General features: G+C 37.7%; 1 protein-coding gene across 1 annotated transcript; it reads right to left on the bottom strand.

The window, feature by feature from the left end:
• Window positions 1-13,275: 13,275 nt before the first annotated feature.
• Window positions 13,276-21,438, bottom strand: LOC123879933 (mitochondrial thiamine pyrophosphate carrier-like). The gene is made up of 5 exons (XM_045927796.1): window positions 21,047-21,438; window positions 20,189-20,280; window positions 19,152-19,347; window positions 15,913-16,137; window positions 13,276-13,577 (listed from the first exon to the last, which is right to left on the bottom strand). Exons 1-5 carry the CDS (start codon window positions 21,302-21,304, stop codon window positions 13,443-13,445), a joined length of 906 nt encoding a protein of 301 aa, XP_045783752.1. The 5' UTR covers window positions 21,305-21,438; the 3' UTR covers window positions 13,276-13,442.
• Window positions 21,439-21,674: the final 236 nt, after the last annotated feature.

Below are 21,674 nucleotides of genomic sequence, written 5' to 3'. Positions count from 1 at the left end.
GATCACGTTTTTGAGGCAGTTGGCAACATTTTGGAAAGTCAATATGTATGAATCGATTGTGTATCTCGGCTGGCAGTATAGAAATATGCAACCGGTGTTGCCACTTTTGCGGAGATTTTCGAGATTTTCAACTAAGAACCTCCTGTAAAATTTTGTATGAAAAATTTTTTTTTCACTGATGGTGTTATGTAAAAAACAAAAACTTAGTAAGCCAAAATTATGGAGAGAGCTGATGATTGAGGATATCGGAGACGGGTGAAGGGCCCGCTTAAGGTATTGAAGATAGGTGGGGGGTGCTCGAGCAAATGTCATTCATGACGTCATCCAATTGCCAAAAAGCTGAAAAAAAATTCAAAATGGCGAAGAAAAGATGGCCGCCATACAAATTTCGCCGGTGTCCAGCTCGGAGGGTATAAAAGATGGAAGTGTGGTTTCGTGGCAAAAGAGGATCAGGATCCGAAGGTCTACTCGATGAATAGAAAAAAAATTCAAAATGGCGGAATTTATTTTCCCATAGAAAATGTATGGTGAATATTGGATGTCTCATTCTCATAGAAAGAGACAGAAAACGATACGATAATGTAGGGGAGATGTGTTTGGGTGGAGGAGGCGAGTAGGGAAAAATAATTATGACATTTCAGAAAAACAAGATGGCGACCGACGTGATTTTTGCAACTCTTTTGTTTTCCAACCGATTTCGTTGAAACTCGCAATCTTTGAAGAATGTAGTAAACGATTATTAGAAAAAGTGGAAAATTTTGGAAAAACAAGATGGCCGCCGTACAAATTTCGTCGGTGTCTATCGGTGGGTGCGCGGACCACTTTAGTGGTCCGCGCACCCACGCACCCTACTTTATTACCCTCAACTACCCCGTTTTTACAAAAAATGATATGGATGTCGTTTTCAGAGTTTTCCAGGGTGCTGATTTTGATAAAGACATTTATTTTGAAATCCAAGATGGCGGACATGCCTTTTTTAAGAAAAAAATCGATATGGGTGTCGTTTTATGGTGTTTTCGCGGTGAATTTTGCATCTTAATAACTCGATTCGGTTGAATACAATAAAGCTAAACATTACCACGTCACGCGAGCTGCTTTAGCAGCTCGCGCACCGAGCAAAACACTAGTTATACTATATATAGCTCAATTACCACTGACTCATTGACATAATTGTTCTCCTAGAAGGAGACGGAAAATGATATAATGATGTAGGGGAGTTGTGTTCGGTTTCGGGAACCCTCTGGGGAAAAATTATGACATTTCAGAAAAACAAGATGGCGGCCGACGTGATTTTTGCAGCTCCGTTGTTTTCCAACTGATTTCGTCGAATTTTGCTAACTTTGAAGAAAGGAGTAAACGATTAATGGGAAATGTCGAAAAAATTGAAAAAACAAAATGGCGGCCGAACCGTAGCGTTTTCAAAATTTTGATTTTTCGACCCCGAACCGCGGCGCCACAGATCCAAGACGGGGTAGTCGAGGAAAATTATTTTTTCCTATTTCGCCCACGATTATCCTGTATTTTGACAGAAAGGGAGTGGTTTTTAAAAATTCAAGATGGCGGCTGTCATGGCGGCCGTTTTGTTCGAGGTACGAAAAAACGCAATTTTAAAATTCGAATATCTCAAAGTTGACAACATCGGAGCGGTTTGGCTTCTATGAAGCGATTGTACGTATGAACTTGAGGTATAGATTGGTGGGGAAAAATTACCCCATTTTTTAGGGAAATTTCAAGATTTTCGGGAAATTGTAAAAAATCGAAATACGGACTTTTTGCAAAATCCGAGTATGAGCGATTATGTGTTTTGCTCGTACAAATGACATTTGGGTATTTTTGTCGCCGAAGACTGGCAACACTGGAATTTATCAAAGAAAAAGTGATTTTCGACGTGGTGTATTTTCAGGGGCGATCGTTTCACGTGGGTGCGAGCGAGAGGAGAGATTGCAACGTCATCGAGAGCGGTATATCCTTTAGTTATTGGAAAAGTTGTAAAACGATGTAATTTATTTACCTGCAAAACGAGTTGGCGGCCATTTTGTATTTTTTTTAATTTTTCGAAATTTTGATCACGTTTTTGAGGCAGTTGGCAACATTTTGGAAAGTCAATATGTATGAACCGATTGTGTATCTCGGCTGGCAGTATGGAGATATGCAACCGGTGTTGCCACTTTTGGGGAGATTTTCGAGATTCGAGACTAAGAAACTCCTGTAAAATTTTGTATGAAAAATTTTTTTTTCACTGATGCTGTCGTATAGAAAACAAAAACTTAGTAAGCCAAAATTATGGAGAGAGCTGATGATTGAGGATATTGGAGACGGGTGAAGGGCCCGCTTAAGGTATTGAAGATAGGTGGGGGGTGCTCGAGCAAATGTCATTCATGACGACATCCAATTGCCAAAAAGCTGAAAAAAAATTCAAAATGGTGAAGAAAAGATGGCCGCCATACAAATTTTGCCGGTCTCCAGCTCGGAGGGTATAAAAGATGGAAGTGGGGTTTCTTGGCAAGAGATGATCAGGATCCGAAGGTCTACTCGATGAATAGAAAAAAAATCCAAAATGGCGGAATTTTTTTTTCCATACATTTTGTATGGCGAATATTGAATGCCTCATTTTCCTAGAAAGAGACAGAAAACGATACATTGATGTATGGGAGATATGTTCGGATGCGCGATATGAGTAGGGGAAAATTATGTCATTTCAGAAAAACAAGATGGCGGCCTATATGATTTTTGCAACTCTTTTGTTTTCCAACTGATTTCGTTGAAACTCGCAATCTTTGAAGAATGTAGTAAACCATTTATAGAAAAAGTGGAAAATTTTGGAAAAACAAGATGGCCGCCGTACAAATTTCGTCGGTGTCTATCTCGGAGGCTATAAAAGATGGAAGAGTGGTTTCTTGGCAAAAGATGATCAGGATCGGAAGGTCTACTCGGTGGAACAAACTCTGCATGCTCGCGGACCACTTTAGTGATCCGCGCACCCACGCACCCTACTAAATTATTATCCTCAACTACTCTGTTTTTAAAAATAATAATGTGAAGGTCGTTTTCAGAGTTTTCCAGGGTGCTGATTTTGATAACGACATTTATTTTGAAATCCAAGATGGCGGGCGTGCACTTTTTAAGAAAAAAATTGATATAGGTGTCGTTTTATGGGGTTTTCGGGGTAATTTGTGTATCTTAATAAAAAAAATCGGTTTAATACAACTCATAAACCTAACCACGTCACGTGAGCTGCTTTAGCAGCTCACGCACCGAGCAAAACACTAGTTATACTATATATAGCTCGATTACCACTCACTGACTCACTCACTCATTGACATAATTGTTCTCCTAGAAGGAGACGGAAAATGATATAGTGATGTAAGGGAGTTGTGTTCGGTTTCGGGAACCCTCTGGGGAAAAATTATGACATTTCAGAAAAACAAGATGGCGGCCGGTGTGATTTTTGCAGCTCCTTTGTTTTTTAAGAGACTCCGTTCAAATTCGCAACTATTAAAGAATGTAGTAAACGGTTAACAAAAAATGTGGAAAAAATTGGAAAAACAAGATGGCGGCCGAGCCGTAGCGTTTTAAAATTTTTGATTTTTCGACCCCGAACCGCGGCGCCACAGATCCGAAACGGGGTAATCGAGGATAATTATTTTTTCTGGTTTCGCCCACGATTATCCTGTATTTTGACAGAACGGGAGTGGTTTTTAAAAATTCAAGATGGCGGCTGTCATGGAGGCCGTTTTGTTCGAGGTACGAAAAAACGCAATTTTAAAAGTTAAATATCTCAAAGTTGGCAACATCGGAGCGATTCGGTTTCTATGAAGCGATTGTACGTATAGACTCGGGGTATAGATTGGAGGAAAAAAATTACCCCACTTTTAGGGAAATTTCAAGATTTTCGGGAAATTGTAAAAAATCGAAATACGCACTTTTAGCAAAATCCGAGTATGAGCGATTACGTGTTTTGCTCGTACAAATGACATTTGGGTAATTTTGTCGCCGGAGACTGGCAACACTGGAATTTATCAAAGAAAAAGTGATTTTCGACACGGTCTTTTTCACGGTATCCCCTTTCGCGTGGGTGCGAGCGAGAGGAAAGATTGAAACGTCATCGGTAGCGGTATATCCTGTAGTTAATAGGAAAATTATGAAACCGTGTAAAATTTTTCTGTGAAACGAGTTGGCGGCCATTTTGTATTTTTTTTTATTTTTCGAAATTTTGACCACGTTTTTGAGGCAGTTGGCAACATTTTGGAAAGTCGACATATATCAATCGATTGTGTGACTCAACCAGCAGTATCGAAATATGTAAACAGTGTTGCCACTTTTGGGGAGATTTTCGAGATTTTCCCCAAAATCTCCTCCTGTAAAATTTTGTATGAAATTATTTTTTTTCACTGATGGTTTCGTATAGAAAACAAAAAAAAATCGAGGAAAAATTTGGAAATAGCTGATGATCGAGGATGTCGGAGACGGGTGAAGGGTCCGCTCAAGGTATTGAAGATAGGTAGGGGGTGCTCGACCAAATGTCATTCATGACGTCATCCAATTGCCAAAAAGCTGAAAAAAAATTCAAAATGGCGAAGAAAAGATGGCCGCCATACAAATTTCGCCGGCGTCCAGCTCGGAGGGTATAAAAGATGGAGGTGCGGTTTCTTGGCAAAAGGTGATCAGGATCCGAAGGTCTACTCGATGAATAGAAAAAAAATTCAAAATGGCGGATTTTTTTTTCCCATACATTTTGTATGGCGAATATTGAATGTCTCATTCTCCTAGAAAGAGACGGAAAACGATACGATAATGTAGGGGAGATGTGTTCGGGTGGGGGAGGCGAGTAGGGAAAAATTATGACATTTCAGAAAAACAAGATGGCGACCGACGTGATTTTTGCAACTCTTTTGTTTTCCAACCGATTTCGTTGAAACTCACAATCTTTGAAGAATGTAGTAAACGATTAATAGAAAAAGTGGAAAATTTTGGAAAAACAAGATGGCCGCCGTACAAATTTCGTCGGTGTCTATCTCGGAGGCTATAAAAGATGGAAGAGTGGTTTCTTGGCAAAAGATGATCAGAGTCCGAAGGTCTACTCGGTGGAACAAACCCCGCATGCTCGCGGACCACTTTAGTGGTCCGCGCACCCACGCAACCTACTTTATTAACCTCAACCACCCCGTTTTTACAAAAAATGATATGGATGTCGTTTTCAGGGTTTTCCAGGGTGCTGATTTTGATAATGACATTTATTTTGAAATCCAAGATGGCGGACTTACATTTTCTACAAAAAATAGAAATGCCTGTCATTTTATGGGGGTTTTCGGGGTGAATTGTGTCTCTTAATAAATAAATTTGGTTTAATATAATAAAGTTAATCTTACCACGTCACGCGAGCTGCTTTAGCAGCTCGCGCACCGAGCAAAATACTAGTTATACTATATATAGCTCGATTACCACTGACTGACTCACTCACTCATTGACATAATGGTTCTCCTAGAAGGAGACGGAAAATGATATAATGATGTGGGGGAGTTGTGTTCGGTTTCGGGAACCCTCTGGGGAAAAATTATGACATTTCGGAAAAACAAGATGGCGGCCGAGGTGATTTTTGCAGCTCCGTTGTTTTCCAACCGATTTCGTTGAATTTTGCAATCTTTGAAAAAAATAGTAAACGATTAATGGGAAATGTGGAAAAAATTGGAAAAACAAGATGGCGGCCGAGCCGTAGCGTTTTGAAAATTTCGATTTTTCGACCCCGAACCGCGGCGCCACAGATCCAAAACGGGAAATTGAAACTAATAATTTTTTTTTGGTTTTGTCTACGATTATCCTGAATTTTGACGGAATGGGAGTGGTTTTTAAAAATTCAAGATGGCGGCTGTTGTGGCGGCCATTATGTTAGAGGTACGAAAAAACGCAATTTTAAAAGTTAAATATCTCAAAGTTGGCAACATCGGAGCAATTCGGCTTCTATGAAGCGATTGTACGTATAGTTTCGAGGTATAGATTGAAGGAAAAAAATTACCCCATTTTTTGGGGAAATTTCAAGATTTTCGGGAAATTATAAAAAATCGAAATACGCACTTTTAGCAAAATTCGAGTATGAGCGATTACGTGTTTTGCTCGTGCAAATGACATTTAGGTATTTTCGTCGCCGAGGACTGGCAACACTGGAATTTATCGAAGCAAAAGTGATTTTCGACATTGTCTTTTTTCAGGGACGATCATTTCGCGTGGGTGCGAGCGAGATGAAAGATTGAAACGATGACGGGAGCGGTATATCCTGTAGTTAATGGGAAAGTTGTACAACGATGTAATTTATTTCTGCAAAACGAGTTGGCGGCCATTTTGTAATTTTTTGAATTTTTCGAAATTTTGATCACGTTTTTGAGGCAGTTGGCAACATTTTGGAAAGTCAATATGTACGAATCGATTGTGTATCTCGGCTGGCAATATGGAGATATGCAACCAGTGTTGCCACTTTTGGGGAGATTTTCGAGATTTTCAACTAAGAAACTCCTGTAAAATTTTGTATGAAAATTTTTTTTTTCACTGATGGTGTTATATAGAAAACAAAAACTTAGTAAGCCAAAATTATGGAGAGAGCTGATAATTGAGGATATCGGAGACGGGTGAAGGGCCCGCTTAAGGTATTGAAGATAGGTAGGGGGTGCTCGAGCAAATGTCATTCACGACGTCATCCAATTGCCAAAAAGCTGAAAAAAAATTCAAAATGGCGAAGAAAAGATGGCCGCCATACAAATTTTGCTGGTGTCCAGCTCGGAGGGTATAAAAGATGGAAGTGTGGTTTCTTGGCAAGAGATGATCAGGGTCCGAAGGTCTACTCGATGAATAGAAAAAAAATTCAAAATGGCGGATTTTTTTTCCCCATAGAAAATGTATGGCGAATATTGAATGTCTCATTCTCCTAGAAAGAGACGGAAAACGATACGATAATGTAGGACAGATGTGTTTGGCTGGTGGAAGCAAGTAGGGAAAAATTATGACATTTCAGAAAAACAAGATGGCGACCGACGTGATTTTTGCAACTCTTTTGTTTTCCAACCGATTTCGTTGAAACTCACAATCTTTGAAGAAAGTAGTAAACGATTGATAGAAAAAGTGGAATTTTTTGGAAAAACAAGATGGCCGCCGTACAAATTTCGTCGGTGTCTATCTCGGAGGCTATAAAAGATGGAAGAGTGGTTTGATGGCAAAAGATGATCAGGATCCGAAGGTCTACTCGGTGAAACAAACTCTGCATGCTCGCGGACCACTTTAGTGGTCCGCGCACCCACGCACTCTACTAAATTATTATCCTAATTTACAAAAAATAATATGGATATCGTTTTCAGGGTTTTTCAGGGTGCTGATTTTGATAATGACATTTATTTTCAAATCCAAGATGGCGGACTTACATTTTCTACAAAAAATAGAAATGCCTGTCATTTTATGGGGTTTTTCGGGGTGAATTATGTATCTTAATAAATCAATTTGGTTTTATATAATAAAGTTAACCTTACCACGTCACGTGAGCTGCTTTAGCAGCTCGCGCACCGAGCAAAAACTAGTTATACTATATATAGCTCGATTACCACTGACTGACTCACTCACTCATTGACATAATTGTTCTCCTAGAAGGAGACGGAAAATGATATAATGATGTGGGGGAGTTGTGTTCGGATTCGGGAGTCCTCTGGGGAAAAATTATGACATTTCAGAAAAACAAGATGGCGGCCGAGGAGATTTTTGCAGCTCCGTTGTTTTCCAACCGATTTCGTTGAATTTTGCAACCTTTGAAGAAAATAGTAAACGATTAATGGGCAATGTCGAAAAAATTGAAAAAACAAGATGGCGGCCGAGCCATAGCGTTTTGAAAATTTTGATTTTTCGACCCCGAACCGCGGTGCCACAGATCCGAGACGGGGTAATCGAGGATAATTATTTTTTTTGGTTTCGCCCACGATTATCCTGTATTTTGACAAAACGGGAGTGGTTTTTGAAAATTCAAGATGGCGGCTGTCATGACGGCCGTTTTGTTCGAGGTACGAAAAAACGCAATTTTAAAATTCGAATATCTCAAAGTTGTTAACATCAAAGTGATTTAGCTTCTATCAAGCGATTGTACGTATAGGCTCGAAGTATAGATTGGAGGAAAAAAATTACCCCATTTTTCGGGAAATTTCGAGATTTTCGGGAAATTGTAAAAAATCGAAATACGCACTTTTCGCAAAATCCCAGTATGAGCGATTACGTGTTTTTTTTGTACAAATGACATTTTGGTATTTTTGTTGCCAGAGACTGGCAACACTGGAATTTATCAAAGAAAAAGTGATTTTTGACATGGTCTTTTTTAGGGGCGATCGGTTCGCCTGGGTGCGAGCGAGATGAGAGATTGAAACGTCATCGGGAGCGGTATATCCTGTAGTTAATAGGAAAATTATGAAACCGTGTAAAATCTTTCTGTGAAACGAGTTGGCAGCCATTTTGTATTTTTTTTCATTTTTCGAAATTTTGATCACGTTTTTGAGGCAGTTGGCAACATTGTGGAAAGTTAACATGTATGAATCGATTGTGTATCTCGGCTGGCAGTATCGAGATATGCAACCGGTGTTGCCACTTTTGGGGAGATTTTCGAGATTTTCAACTAAGAAACTCCTGTAAAATTTTGTATGAAAATTTTTTTTTTCACTGATGGTGTCGTATAGAAAACAAAAAGTTAGTAAGCCAAAATTATGGAGAGAGCTGATGATAGAGGGTTTCGGAGACGGGTGGAGGGCCCGCTTAAGGTATTGAAGATAGGTGGGGGGTGCTCGAGCAAATGTCATTCGTGACGTCATCCAATTGCCAAAAAGCTGAAAAACAATTCAAAATGCCGAAGAAAAGATGGCCGCCATACAAATTTCGCCGGCGTCCAGCTCGGAGGGTATAAAAGATGGAGGTGCGGTTTCGTGGCAAGAGAGGATCAGGATCCGAAGGTTTACTCGATGAATAGAAAAAAAATTCAAAATGGCGGAATTTAATTTTCCATACATTTTGTATGGCGAATATTGAATGCCTCATTCTCCTAGAAAGAGACAAGAAACGATACGATGATGTTTGGAAGATATGTTCGGGTGCGGGATGGGAGTCGGGAAAAATTATGACATTTTAAAAAAACAAGATGGCGACCGACGTGATTTTCGCAACTCTTTTGTTTTCCAACCGATTTCGTTTAAACTCGCAATCTTTGAAGAATGTACTAAACGATTAATAGAAAAAGTGGAAAATTTTGGAAAAACAAGATGGCCGCCGTACAAATTTCGTCGGTGTCTATCTCGGAGGCTATAAAAGATGGAAGAGTGGTTTCTTGGCAAAAGATGATCAGGGTCCGAAGGTCTACTCGGTGGAACAATCTCTGCATGCTCGCGGACCACTTTAGTGGTCCGCGCACCCACGCACCCTACTTTATTAACCTCAACTACCCCGTTTTTTACAAAAAATGATATGGATGTCGTTTTCAGAGTTTTCCACGGTGCTGATTTTGATAACGACATTTATTTTGAAATCCAAGATGGCGGACATGCATTTTTTAAGAAAAAAATCGATGTGGGTGTCGTTTTATGGTGTTTTCGGGGTGAATTTTGTATCTTAATAAATCAATTTGGTTTTATATAATTAAATTAACCTTACCACGTCACGCGAGCTGCTTTAGCAGCTCGCGCACCGAGCAAAAGCTAGTTATTATTATACTATATATAGCTCGATTACCACTGACTGACTCATTGACATAATTGTTCTCCTAGAAAGAGACGGCAAATGATATAATGATGTAGGGGAGTTGTGTTCGGATGGGGGAGTCGACTGGGGAAAAATTATGACATTTCGGAAAAACAAGATGGCGGCCGACGTGATTTTTGCAGCTCCTTTGTTTTTTAAGGGACTCCGTTCAAACTCGCAACTATTAAAGAATGTAGTAAACGGTTAACAGAAAAAGTAGAAAAAATTGGAAAAACAAGATGGCGGCCGAGCCGTAGCGTTTTAAACATTTTGATTTTTCGACCCCGAACCGCGGCGCCACATATCCGAAACTGGGTAATTGATGATAATTATTTTTTCTTGTTTCGCCCACGATTATCCTGTATTTTGACAAAACGGGAGTGGTTTTCAAAAATTCAAGATGGCGGCTGTCGTGGCGGCCGTTATGTTAGAGGTACGAAAAAACGCAATTTTAAAAGTTAAATATCCCAAGGTTTACAACATCGGAGCGATTCGGCTTTTATGAAGCGATTGTACGTATAGGCTCGAGGTATAGATTGGAGGAAAAAAATTACCCCATTTTTTGGGGAAATTTCAAGATTTTCGGGAAATTGAAAAAAATCGAAATACGGACTTTTCGCAAAATCCGAGTATGAGCGATTATGTGTTTTGATCATACAAATGACATTTCGGTATTTTTGTCGCCGGAGACTGGCAACACTGGAATTTATCAAAGAAAAAGTGATTTTCGACGTGGTCTTTTTTTAGGAGCGATCGTTTCGCGTGGGTGCGAGCGAGAGGAGAGATTGAAACATCATCGGGAGCGGTATATCCTGTAGTTATTGGAAAAGTTGTTTTACGATGTAATTTATTTCTGCAAAACGAGTTGGCGGCCATTTTGTATTTTTTTTAATTTTTCAAAATTTTGATCACGTTTTTGAGGCAGTTGGCAACATTTTGGAAAGTCGATATGTATGAATCGATTGTGTGACTCAGCCGGCAATATCGAAATATAGAAACGGTGTTGCCACTATTGGGGAGATTTTCGAGATTTTCAACTAAGAAACTCCTGTAAAATTTTGTATGAAAAATTTTTTTTTCACTGATGGTGTCGTATAGAAAACAAAAAGTTAGTAAGCCAAAATTATGGAGAGAGCTGATGATTGAGGGTTTCGGAGACGGGTGGAAGGCCCGCTTAAGGTATTGAAGATAGGTTGGGGGTGCTCGAGCAAATGTCATTCATGACGTCATCCAATTGCCAAATAGCTGGAAAAAAATTCAAAATGGCGAAGAAAAGATGGCCGCCATACAAATTTCGCCGGTGTCCAGCTCGGAGGGTATAAAAGATGGAAGTGTGGTTTCTTGGCAAGAGATGATCAGGGTCCGACGGTCTACTCGATGAATAGAAAAAAAATTCAAAATGGCGGAATTTATTTTTACATACATTTTGTATGGCGAATATTGAATGTCTCATTCTCCTAGAAAGAGACGGATAACGATACGATAATGTAAGGGAGATATGTTTTGGTGCGCGATATGAGTAGGGAAAAATTATGACATTTCAGAAAAACAAGATGGCGGCCTATATGATTTTTGCAACTCTTTTGTTTTCCAACCGATTTCGTTGAAACTCGCAATCTTTAAAGAATGTAGTAAACGATTAATAGAAAAAATGGAAAATTTTGGAAAAACAAGATGGCCGCCGTACAAATTTCGTCGGTGTCTATCTCGGAGAATATAAAAGATGGAAGACTGGTTTCTTGGCAAAAGATGATTAGGGTCCGAAGGTCTACTCGGTGGAACAAATCCTGCATGCTCGCGGACCACTTTAGTGGTCCGCGCACCCACGCACCCTACTTTATTAACCTCAACTACCCCGTTTTTACAAAAAATGATATGGATGTCGTTTTCAGAGTTTTCCAGGTTGCTCATTTTGATAACGACATTTATTTTGAAATCCAAGATGGCGGACATGCATTTTTTAAGAAAAAAATCGATATGGGTGTCGTTTTATTGTGTTTTCGCGGTTAATTTTGTATCTTAATAAATACTATCGTTTTAATACTTGTCAACCCAACCACGTCACGCGAGCTGCTTTAGCAGCTCGCGCACCGAGCAAAACACTAGTTTATTATTATAATGATCGTAAATAAAAGAAACAGAATATGGCTTTGTTATGCTTACGTATGCACTTCGTTTTGTCCTAGTATTGTTATTTATTATGTCTAAGCATTCCTCTTTCAGTACAATTCAAAAATTACTTTACAGTTTTACTAATTTATTTTTTGTTTCTTATTGTTTACAGGTACATAATAAGTAGCTGATAGTTAAAATAAAATTTTGAATATAAATATTTTCAGAAATCATCCACCTGCCACATTTATTGAATTCATAGTATTTATAGCATATTTAAAAAATGCTAGACCATTCTGCATTCTGTTTGTTGAAATAATCTAAGACTAGTCATAAGAATAATGTCAACAAATTAAAGATTTATGTAACAAATATCCAAGAAGCATTTAGGTCTGGTTGATATCCAGTTTCTCATAGACTTGGACACCCACAGGATGTTTAAAATGCCTAATAATGTTATATGCGCTTCAGACAGTTAGTACCAACTGACTGAAGAGCATTATCAATATCGACCGATATTGTGATCGAGCTATAGTCGATCACAAGCAAGACCTACAACAGGCTTGACCTGAGTTGCAATAATTGTTTTTGAAGTGAAAACTTCTAGGCGCGTTGGGCGATTTTGGGATGCGTAAAAACTTCAGGGTCGCGTCACCGACATGCAAATGTTAATTGAAGTGCCGATAGACGTAGAAACTAATGTTAAAAAATGCCTTTAATTCACAAATTGTGAAATTTTAATTTTTTCAATTAAAATTAAAATTTAAAAGAAAATGCACCATTGTTTCATAGTTTTAAAATTACACTTCTGTAATTTTTTTTTCAATATTGAAAATGCGAGTGACATTGCACTAAGAGCTCGTTCATACAGGCTGCGTAAGCGTAGGCGTAGCGTGTAGCATTGCGTTTTAATGTATGGAACTGTATGAGACATGGCATACCGCTTGCGTGGCGTTAACGTTCACGTAGACTTAATGCGTGCAGTTATGTCTATGGGTTCACGCGCGTCGCTTCGCACGAGTCACGTGTACGTGCTACATACGCAATTGGTGTGAATCGGCCTTTAGTCAATACAGATGGCATAGTCAACAGCTTTTCTTCTATGCTTTCGGTGACGTCACAATGCATTTTCAGTGCTGAAAATTATGTTGCGTTAGTTTGTAATAGCTATCTTGTAGATGTTGGCTCTTGCGCATCCCTGCGGTCGTCTTGTGATGTAACATGCTTAATGTCTTCTGACTAAGTTCCTTTGTGAAGCAACTCGTGCGTCGTTAGATAGATCTTAAATTATTACTTGTATCTACCTAATAATATTGTCAAGTGGATTGTATTGTAAATATTTGATGTCAATTTTCACAAATGTTACCATTTAGTACATAAGAACCAAAGAAAGGAATAAAGAGCCGAATATTTTAAATAGTTATTTTATTTTACCCATAAACTGCACCGTAAATCTTAGAGCAAAATATCAATATAATGAACAAGATAAACTATTTATCTATTTATTTATTTCCTTAACAGAAAACATACAAATTCGTAAGTTGTGAACAAAACTACATTGGTAGCTTGAGCTTTATACACAGTCACCAAAAGGCACAATATAATCCAAAGAAACCTTCGATTTTAACAGTATCTGTTAAACACTTTATAAGCTCGGTACATTTTATTAGATTTCTGGACGTGGTCGGGGCTTGAAATCGTTCTTGTGGCTTGTGGCTCTGAAAGGAAAGAATATAAAATCAATCAACTCATTGAAATATAGGTACTAAACCAGGTTCAAACCGCGAGCTTGATTCTGCGAAGTATTAAGCCATCATTTAGCTCTAATGATAAGTGATTGACTGATCATTCATAAAAGGAGAATTGCTTGAAAAAATAATCATCAAATTATTATTAATAATTACACTGATAGACAAAAATGACCTTATTGAAAGTTAAATGTAATTGAATGGGTTATTTTGTATCTACAACTAATCTGTAACTAATTTGCATTTTTAGAAAATTTCGATCACCCTCAGTTTTTTTGCAACAACAATCAATTTTTTTTTAAAAGTAAAAACGTTAAAAAAATGTTTCAAATGAAAAAAAATAACTCATATTTGCGTTTATTCAGGATTTTCGGGAATATTTAGCGTCAGGTACATCCTTTTTGAGTGTCCAGCAGTAGTCAGCTAACATGTTCCGACTCCACTTGCCTTGGCACCTTTTTTCCATGTTGGATATGTGCTGATGGAACCGCTCACCGTGTTCGTCGCTAAAGGCTCCCAAATTTTGAGGAAAAAAATCCAAATGCGAGTGTAAAATATGAATCTTGAGCGACATATTGCATCCCATGTCCTTGTAAGCCACTAAGAAGTTGTTGACTAACTCTTCATAGTTTTCGGCCCTGTGGTTTCCAAAAAATTACGAACAATATTTCAAAACAAGTCCATGCGAATTTTTCGAACGGATTAAGATTTTTTCAAACTCTTCATCAGCCAGTAGGTCTCTTATTTGTGGCCCTACAAATATTCCTTCTTTTATTTTGGCATCACTGATTTTGGCATCACTCTCGGATACATTTTCTTCGGTCACGTCATCCATGTTTACTGGAGGCTGAGGAACAGGTAAATCATCACTGTGTGGGATAGGTCTTTGAGCAGATTGTAGATTTAGATAGTTCACAGAGTGCCCAGATTTGTGATTAATACCTTTTATAGAAGTTTGGCAGAAATAACAATCTGTTACATGGGCTTTCGGTTCGGCCCATATCATTGGAACTGCGAACGGCATATGACGAGATCCTTTAGCCCATGATGTTAACAAAGTGACACACTGTGCACAGCAAACACTAGGAGTCCAGGTTTTGTCCAAATTTTGCGCCGAAAAACCAAAATAATTAAAATAACAGTTTTTAACTAATGGTGTTAAACTACGACGTTGACTTTTAACATTAAGTTGACCACCAAATATAACAGAAGTTATCAGGATGGTTTACACACACTCTCGGCATCTTAGTATGATGTACTTATAACACTAATCTAAAAAAAAAAACTGTTTTAATTTTAATATTTTTTCGTTAATTTATTCGGAAACACACGTCGATAAGCAAAATTCGCGTAATCGAGTAAGTCGATATTTTATGAAAACTAAAGGTGATTGAACAAAACTAAGTATGGGGTTTATATGCGGGTAGGTAGTAGTGTTTGAAAATATGACTTGATTTCGTTTAACAAATTTACTGTTTATCAGTGTTATTGAAAACATCATATACAATTATATTATAATATAATAAATATGCAGTACAGCTCTTACTGATGGCAACATAGTTTTTACTAAGTATCAGTAGGTATCCATAACTAAGGTACCTACTTGTTGTGATAGGTACAATTTCTATTTATGTCTGTATTTAAAATGAAATTAATATCCCCCTGGTTGTTTATTATACGTGGAATTCTAGTTAGGCTTTATTTAATAGGTAGGTAATATTAGCGAAACCATATTTTTAAACCCTTCTTTATCTAATGCAGTAGGTCCGCATAAAGAACCAACCTCTCACAGTTACGGTTTAAGAGATTTTTGTGCTGCGCAAGTAAATCCGACATGAGAACATTAATTTAAACTGGGTTAATTAAACCCACGCCCGGTTCTCTTTTTGCGAAATAATAAATTATTATAATAGAAAGGAAAGTACGTTTGTTTCCGTTATTTTTCGAGCGTACTACTCTCTGCGGCGTAACTATTTAATTATTTATATTATTATGAAACATTTTTTTGATTCGTTTCATAACAATATAGTTATCGGCTGCGGAGCATAATAACTCGCATTTTATTTGATTTCATTCTATTTGGGTTATTAAAACTGATTTTGCGAGCTTTTATTTAGCTTGGCGTCTTAGTAGGTGGTCAAGTTTTACTACCATCTACCATCACTACCCATATTATAAATGCAGAAGTGTGTTTGCTTGTTGGTTTGTTTTCCAATCACGTCGAAACGGAGCAAACGTATCAACAAATTTAAATCCACGCGGATGATGACGCGGGCATCAGCGAGTCATAAATAAAGCTACTAACTGCTATTTGCAATCGGCGTTTAGCAAGATCTAAAGGATAAGTAGTCGTTTTAGAAACAATTCCAGAAATAGATCCAGCGATGGACGAAGTCAGAACTAGATGTTCTGGCTTGTGAGCACTTGTTTTCGGATGGCTACAGTCACTGTTACATTTGTAGAGATAACTGAGTATCATTGGCTGCATCAAACTGAATACGGAAAACGTTATTCCAACTTGGGGCCCCAACTGAAATAAGTAAATAGTTAGTGAATATATTAAGGCTATGCGATTGAAGCTGTTATGCTGACCACACTAACACTAAAAGTTCTTTTTTTCTAACGCTCATTACAGAAATAATTAAGGCACAAATATACACAAACTACTTAGAGCATGCCCGCGACTTCGTCGCGCGGGAAATTAGCTTTTAAAGATCCCGTGGGGACTCTTATATTTTCCGGGATAAAAGTTGCCTATGTAAATTACAGGGACGCAAGCTAGCTCGGTACTTTTCATATAAATCGGTTAAGCGGATGAGTCTTTAGGTTTTCGTGGGAATTCTTTGATATTACGGGATAAAAAGTAGCCAATGTCCGTTCCCGGGATATAAGCTAACTCTGTACCAAATTTCGTCAGAATCGGTTAAACTGTTAGGCCGTGGGCAGAAAGACAGACAGACGCACTTTCGCATTCATAATATTAGTATGGATTGCTGTAAGGATGCAGGATGATACCTACGAGCTTGATATTCATTGCCAATACAATATAATATATTAGGAATTCAACATTTTGAGCCTGAAGGATTACAACTTTATAGCCTCAATAGCTCAACGGTTACAAGAGCGGACTGATATCTGAAAGGTCGGGCGATCACGGTGGGGCAGTTCCGGGAATTAGCTGGCCATAAATCGATTTCTCAAAAATGCCCATTGACAAACAAAACTTACTACCTTAGGTAATTAAGCAGACACCGAACATAATGCCACCTCTCCATTCCTCTAATTAGGGGTGTTCACCATTTTGTATCAGTCTAAACCTGAGCGTCACTCTAAGTGTTCATACTGCGTTAACTGATTCAATTAAAACAACTTTTTAAAAAGTGATTTTTATATATTAGTGAGTTATTTTTGAAAAAAATCTTAATGGATTCGAATATAACAGGTAAGCGCCCATATATTACATTTATAAAAAAGTTTGAATAACGATAAAATAGATATTTTATGGCACTTGCAAAATAATGCTTCTGTTGCGGTCGAAAAATCTTCTTTTAGAAGTATCTAAAAGAAGATTTTTCGACCGCAACAGAAGCATTATTTTGCAAGTGCCATAAAATATCTATTTTATCGTTATTCAAACTTTTTTATAAATGTAATATATGGGCGCTTACCTGTTACCTGTTACTCGGTGGGAAGTTAAAGTAAAACCTTTTTGAGTACAAAAAGGTTTTACTTTAACTTCCCACCGAGTCCCATCGGTTTTATTCATTGTAAATAAAAACTGACTATTATCCCTAATTGAATACATCGAGATTAGCTGCGGTCTCCCGCGGAATCCATATTTTGAAGGCTATGAAGTACATAGCGGAAAATCGCCGTATTTCACAAATTTCTTTTTTTCGGTTTAAACCGGTTTTTATTTGCTTCCAGAATAGGAAGGCACTTTAGGGACTCGCACCGTAACACGTGGATTTCTTTTTACTAAAATGCAATAACAAGACTTGCCCGATTTTGATGCAAAATTGATTTATCTTGAGAGATATATTCTATCACAAGATGAATATTTTGATGAACAAAAGAAGGAAGTTAAACATAATTTCTCACGTCTAAAGTCACAATTTAAGAAAAAATGGATCGAGTCACATAAAAAGGCCCATACTTTCATTCAAAAGAATGATGAATGGTTAAAAGGAACATACGAAATACCGAGACCTAAAAAGCCTTCTTCTGGTAGACCATCAAAGTCGTTTGAAGATTCAAGTGAGAGAAGTAAACGCAAAAAACAATCAAAATGCGTAGCACTATAGAAACAGACCACAAAACTTTATATTGAGTTGTATCCCTGGCACCCTATGTCTCCAACAATGCATAAAATCTTAATACATTGTGCAACTGTAATGGATCATGCACTTCTGCCTATTGGATTACTATCCAAAGAAGCAGCAGAGGCACGAAACAAACATTTTCGCCAGTATCGGTATTTCGCAAGAAAATGCTCAAGGGAGCAATGCAATTATGACGGCCTTAATAGGTTGTTGCTAAGTTCGGATCCATTAATATCGAGCATAAAGCCAAAACCTAAAAGAAAAAATGTGCCTCATAGCAAAGAAGCGTTGGAAATTCTTATTTCCGCTGAACTCAACACAGCAGAATGTCCTCATGAGGAATCTGAACCGGACCAACTTGACAAGGATGAATTGAGCTCTAGCTCTGGTGAAGACACTTGGGATTGATCTGAATCACATTATGTTTATTTTTGTATTTTTTTATTTACCATTATATCTTTATTTTCTTAGTTTTTGTTTTTATATTTTCTTAATTTATCATAATCACGATTTTAATTTACTATTATAGTTTTAGTGTTTTTAGTTTTTTACTATGTTTTATATAGAAATAAAATCTATTTTGGCACTTTATGGAATTATTTGTTTTTCGTGTCAAAAAACGTTTGTTTCTCCTTCGCGGTAAAACTACTGAACCGATTTGGCTGAAATTTCGAATGAATATAGATTATGCCCTGGGTTAGCACATAGGTTACTTTTTATCTCAGAAAATCCATGGTTTCCACATGATTTAAATCAGAATTTCGACAAACAGGATTTAAAACCAAAATATACGCAAGCGGGGCCGCGGGCATCAGTTAGTTTTAAAAAATAAGTTCCCAAAATACTAAAAAATATAATTTAACCTATTTACAACACATATATGGGAGAAAATAATATTGGCCGCCTAATTCCTGGATCTGCCCCACTGGCGACGGTTCAAACGCCATCCGTTGCACTATTGTCATATCTACTCATAGCACAAGCTTTACGCTTAGTTGGAGGGAAAAGGGGAATATTGGTCATTATTAAAATTATATTCTTTTTCGAATTAAAAAAAATATTTTTTTTAAAAATTCGTTCACTATTACAAATTAATAGCACTATTAGTCTATACCTGTCCGTTGAATTTAGTATAAAAATTTGCGTAGGTACAACCGAATGTAAAACAGTGGCATGCCAACGATTTAATACGAGTGTAGATACGTCTACAAAAATAGTTTACCATAAGTACACTAGCTGTCCAGCCTTCAAAAAAGGCCATCACTCCGCCAGATGCGTACACCGCCTTGGCACCATTAAGCAAACCACCATATTGTTGCTTTACCAACGCCTGTCGTACTCGGATAACTTCCAGAGGAATGGTGAGCGTGGCGCAACAAAAGCCTGCAGTTATGCCACACATAAATTCTAGAACAGATCTACAAAAAGAAAAATACGGCTGTACCTAATTGACAAACTACCCGACACAGTGACAGCGTACTCTTATTAGTGCGAGGTCCCGGATTCGATTCCCACCAGATGCAATTTGGGGATTTATAATTTCTAAATTGTCTATGGTCTGGTTTGGTGAGAAGCTTCTGCCCTACAGCCTTAGCTAGTTACCATTCTATTGGTAAAACCATGTCGCCGAGCGGTTTAATATTCCGGTACTGGCTTAATAAAACTACCATACCCCTTCCAAGTTAGCCCCTTTCTATCTTTGACTGCATCATCACTTACCACCAGGTGGGATCGCAGTCAAAAAGTCTAACTTGTTATGGACTCAAAAAAATGCTATTATTGTTTGTACTCATAGTGTTCAAAGCTCATAATATTATTCCAGCCATTTCAGTCAACTTTCACAGTAAAAACTCACAAATTGCCTAAAACTATTATAAAGCAAAAACGAGTAGCCATCCCTTCTTCATTAAAAACATAAGGCGATAATATTATTTTATTCATTTTTAAATTAATTTTAACTAATTATTATTAATATTTTCTCTGTAGAATGGGTATTTAGCAAAGTATAAAATACTAGCTTACTCGTCCCGACTTTGCACGGACTTACCTATACCATAAATTATACAAAGCACAATGAAACATGAAGAGCTGAACACGGTAGGTCTGAAGGAATGTTTTAACAGGAGTTTCTTATTATAATTAAGGAACTAAGACAGGATTTTTGAAAATGCATTTTATAATGGGAACAAAAGGTTATGCAGAATAGATATACATTTTTCTATCTATACTTACTTGATTTATTAGTTAATATAAACTCACTTGTATTTAGGATCTACAGGATAGCTAGAAATGAGTTTTGTGGTCATTTCGTATACGAAAAATTGGCTCGTCGAAGAGAGAATCGAATGTGCCTATAAAGAAATAGAAAACGAGTTATTTACACAGTCCTAGGTAGTTATCACTTTACTGTACCTATTATACACATTTACTGTATAATCATTATCCTTGGCATTCTATATTAAATATCTAATGCTGCTTTTGGAAATGTGTCGTTTAAAACTAGGTGCCTACCTAATTAGCTACCTAGCTACCTATAGTACGCGACAGGTTGAGATGGCAATCGAGGTATCAGGCAAGGGGACGTCTCCCACGTCACCCGCGCCTATCCGCGGGTGAGCGCGGAGGCTGTGCAGGTGTGCGGGCGTCCCCACCGCGGTTGCCATCTCTACCTAATGCCACCGTGCCACATATCATGCGTTGCAATGCGACTCACGTACCACATATTGCACGTTGATGGTTCTATGTCAGAAACCTTTACGCAAGTCCCAACAACAACAGTATAAAGTTGCAACCCTATCGGATGACGATGAGTACCTGGTACCCACAACTTTAATTTACAACCAGCATCTGTTCTAGTCCTCGCGGCTTAGTAACATATTTGAGGATTTGGGACCCAAAGTATACAATAATGTTATTGTCATGGTTCATTGCAATGAAAATGGTATGAAGTTTCATAAAAATCAGTTCAATAAAACGAATTAAAAATCCGCTGTAAGATTTCATACAAACATCTTACTTACGAAAGTAAAGTTTAATAAAAAAACTAACTTATCCTACAAATAATAAAAGTGTCTATAATTCTAAAAAAGCAGCGATGTCTGTGTAATAAAGTCTTACCTGTCCAAGAACGTGGCCCTGCCGAAAAGCGGTTATGCCCTCTTCCGTTAAAATTTTTTTTGTCATGCTGTGTAAATTAAGTGATTTGCCTTCAGGCATTTTCTTTTGCAACTGTGTCCTTAATTTTAGCACATCTAAAGGCTGAATTACAAAGCGGGTCACCAGCCCAGAAACACTACCAGCTATCAACTTCTGGCTGTGTGACAGAGAATCTTCTTGACTATAGCCAACCATTTTTGGATGCTTACTTGAAATCATTCCTGATAAGTTTTCGCATCGATTCGGTTTACAAATTCAATCATTATTCATATTAGAGTATTACGTTGGTTAATTTATTTTTATCATGTTGTGTTATTCTCTGTCTTACTGACAGACCGATGATTGATTGGGTATTGAATGATTGATTGTGTAAATAAATATAATGCATAAAAAAGGCTTCTCACGCGCTATTTTAACTTTATGTGTCAAATGTCAAGTACGATTTTAGTCCTTATTTTAAAGGTGTAAGCCCGTACTTTTGACATGACACTTATTGAAAGCGTTACGCCAAACATGCGCTAAACGTTTTTAACCCCCGACCCAAAAAGAGGGGTGTTATAAGTTTGACGTGTGTATCTGTGTATATGTG

Source organism: Maniola jurtina, chromosome W, assembly GCF_905333055.1.
Source record: "Maniola jurtina chromosome W, ilManJurt1.1, whole genome shotgun sequence".
In the NCBI taxonomy this organism is placed as follows: domain Eukaryota; kingdom Metazoa; phylum Arthropoda; class Insecta; order Lepidoptera; family Nymphalidae; genus Maniola; species Maniola jurtina.
The sequence above is the reverse complement of the archived record's forward strand: the minus strand, read 5'-3'. Positions and strand labels throughout refer to the sequence as shown.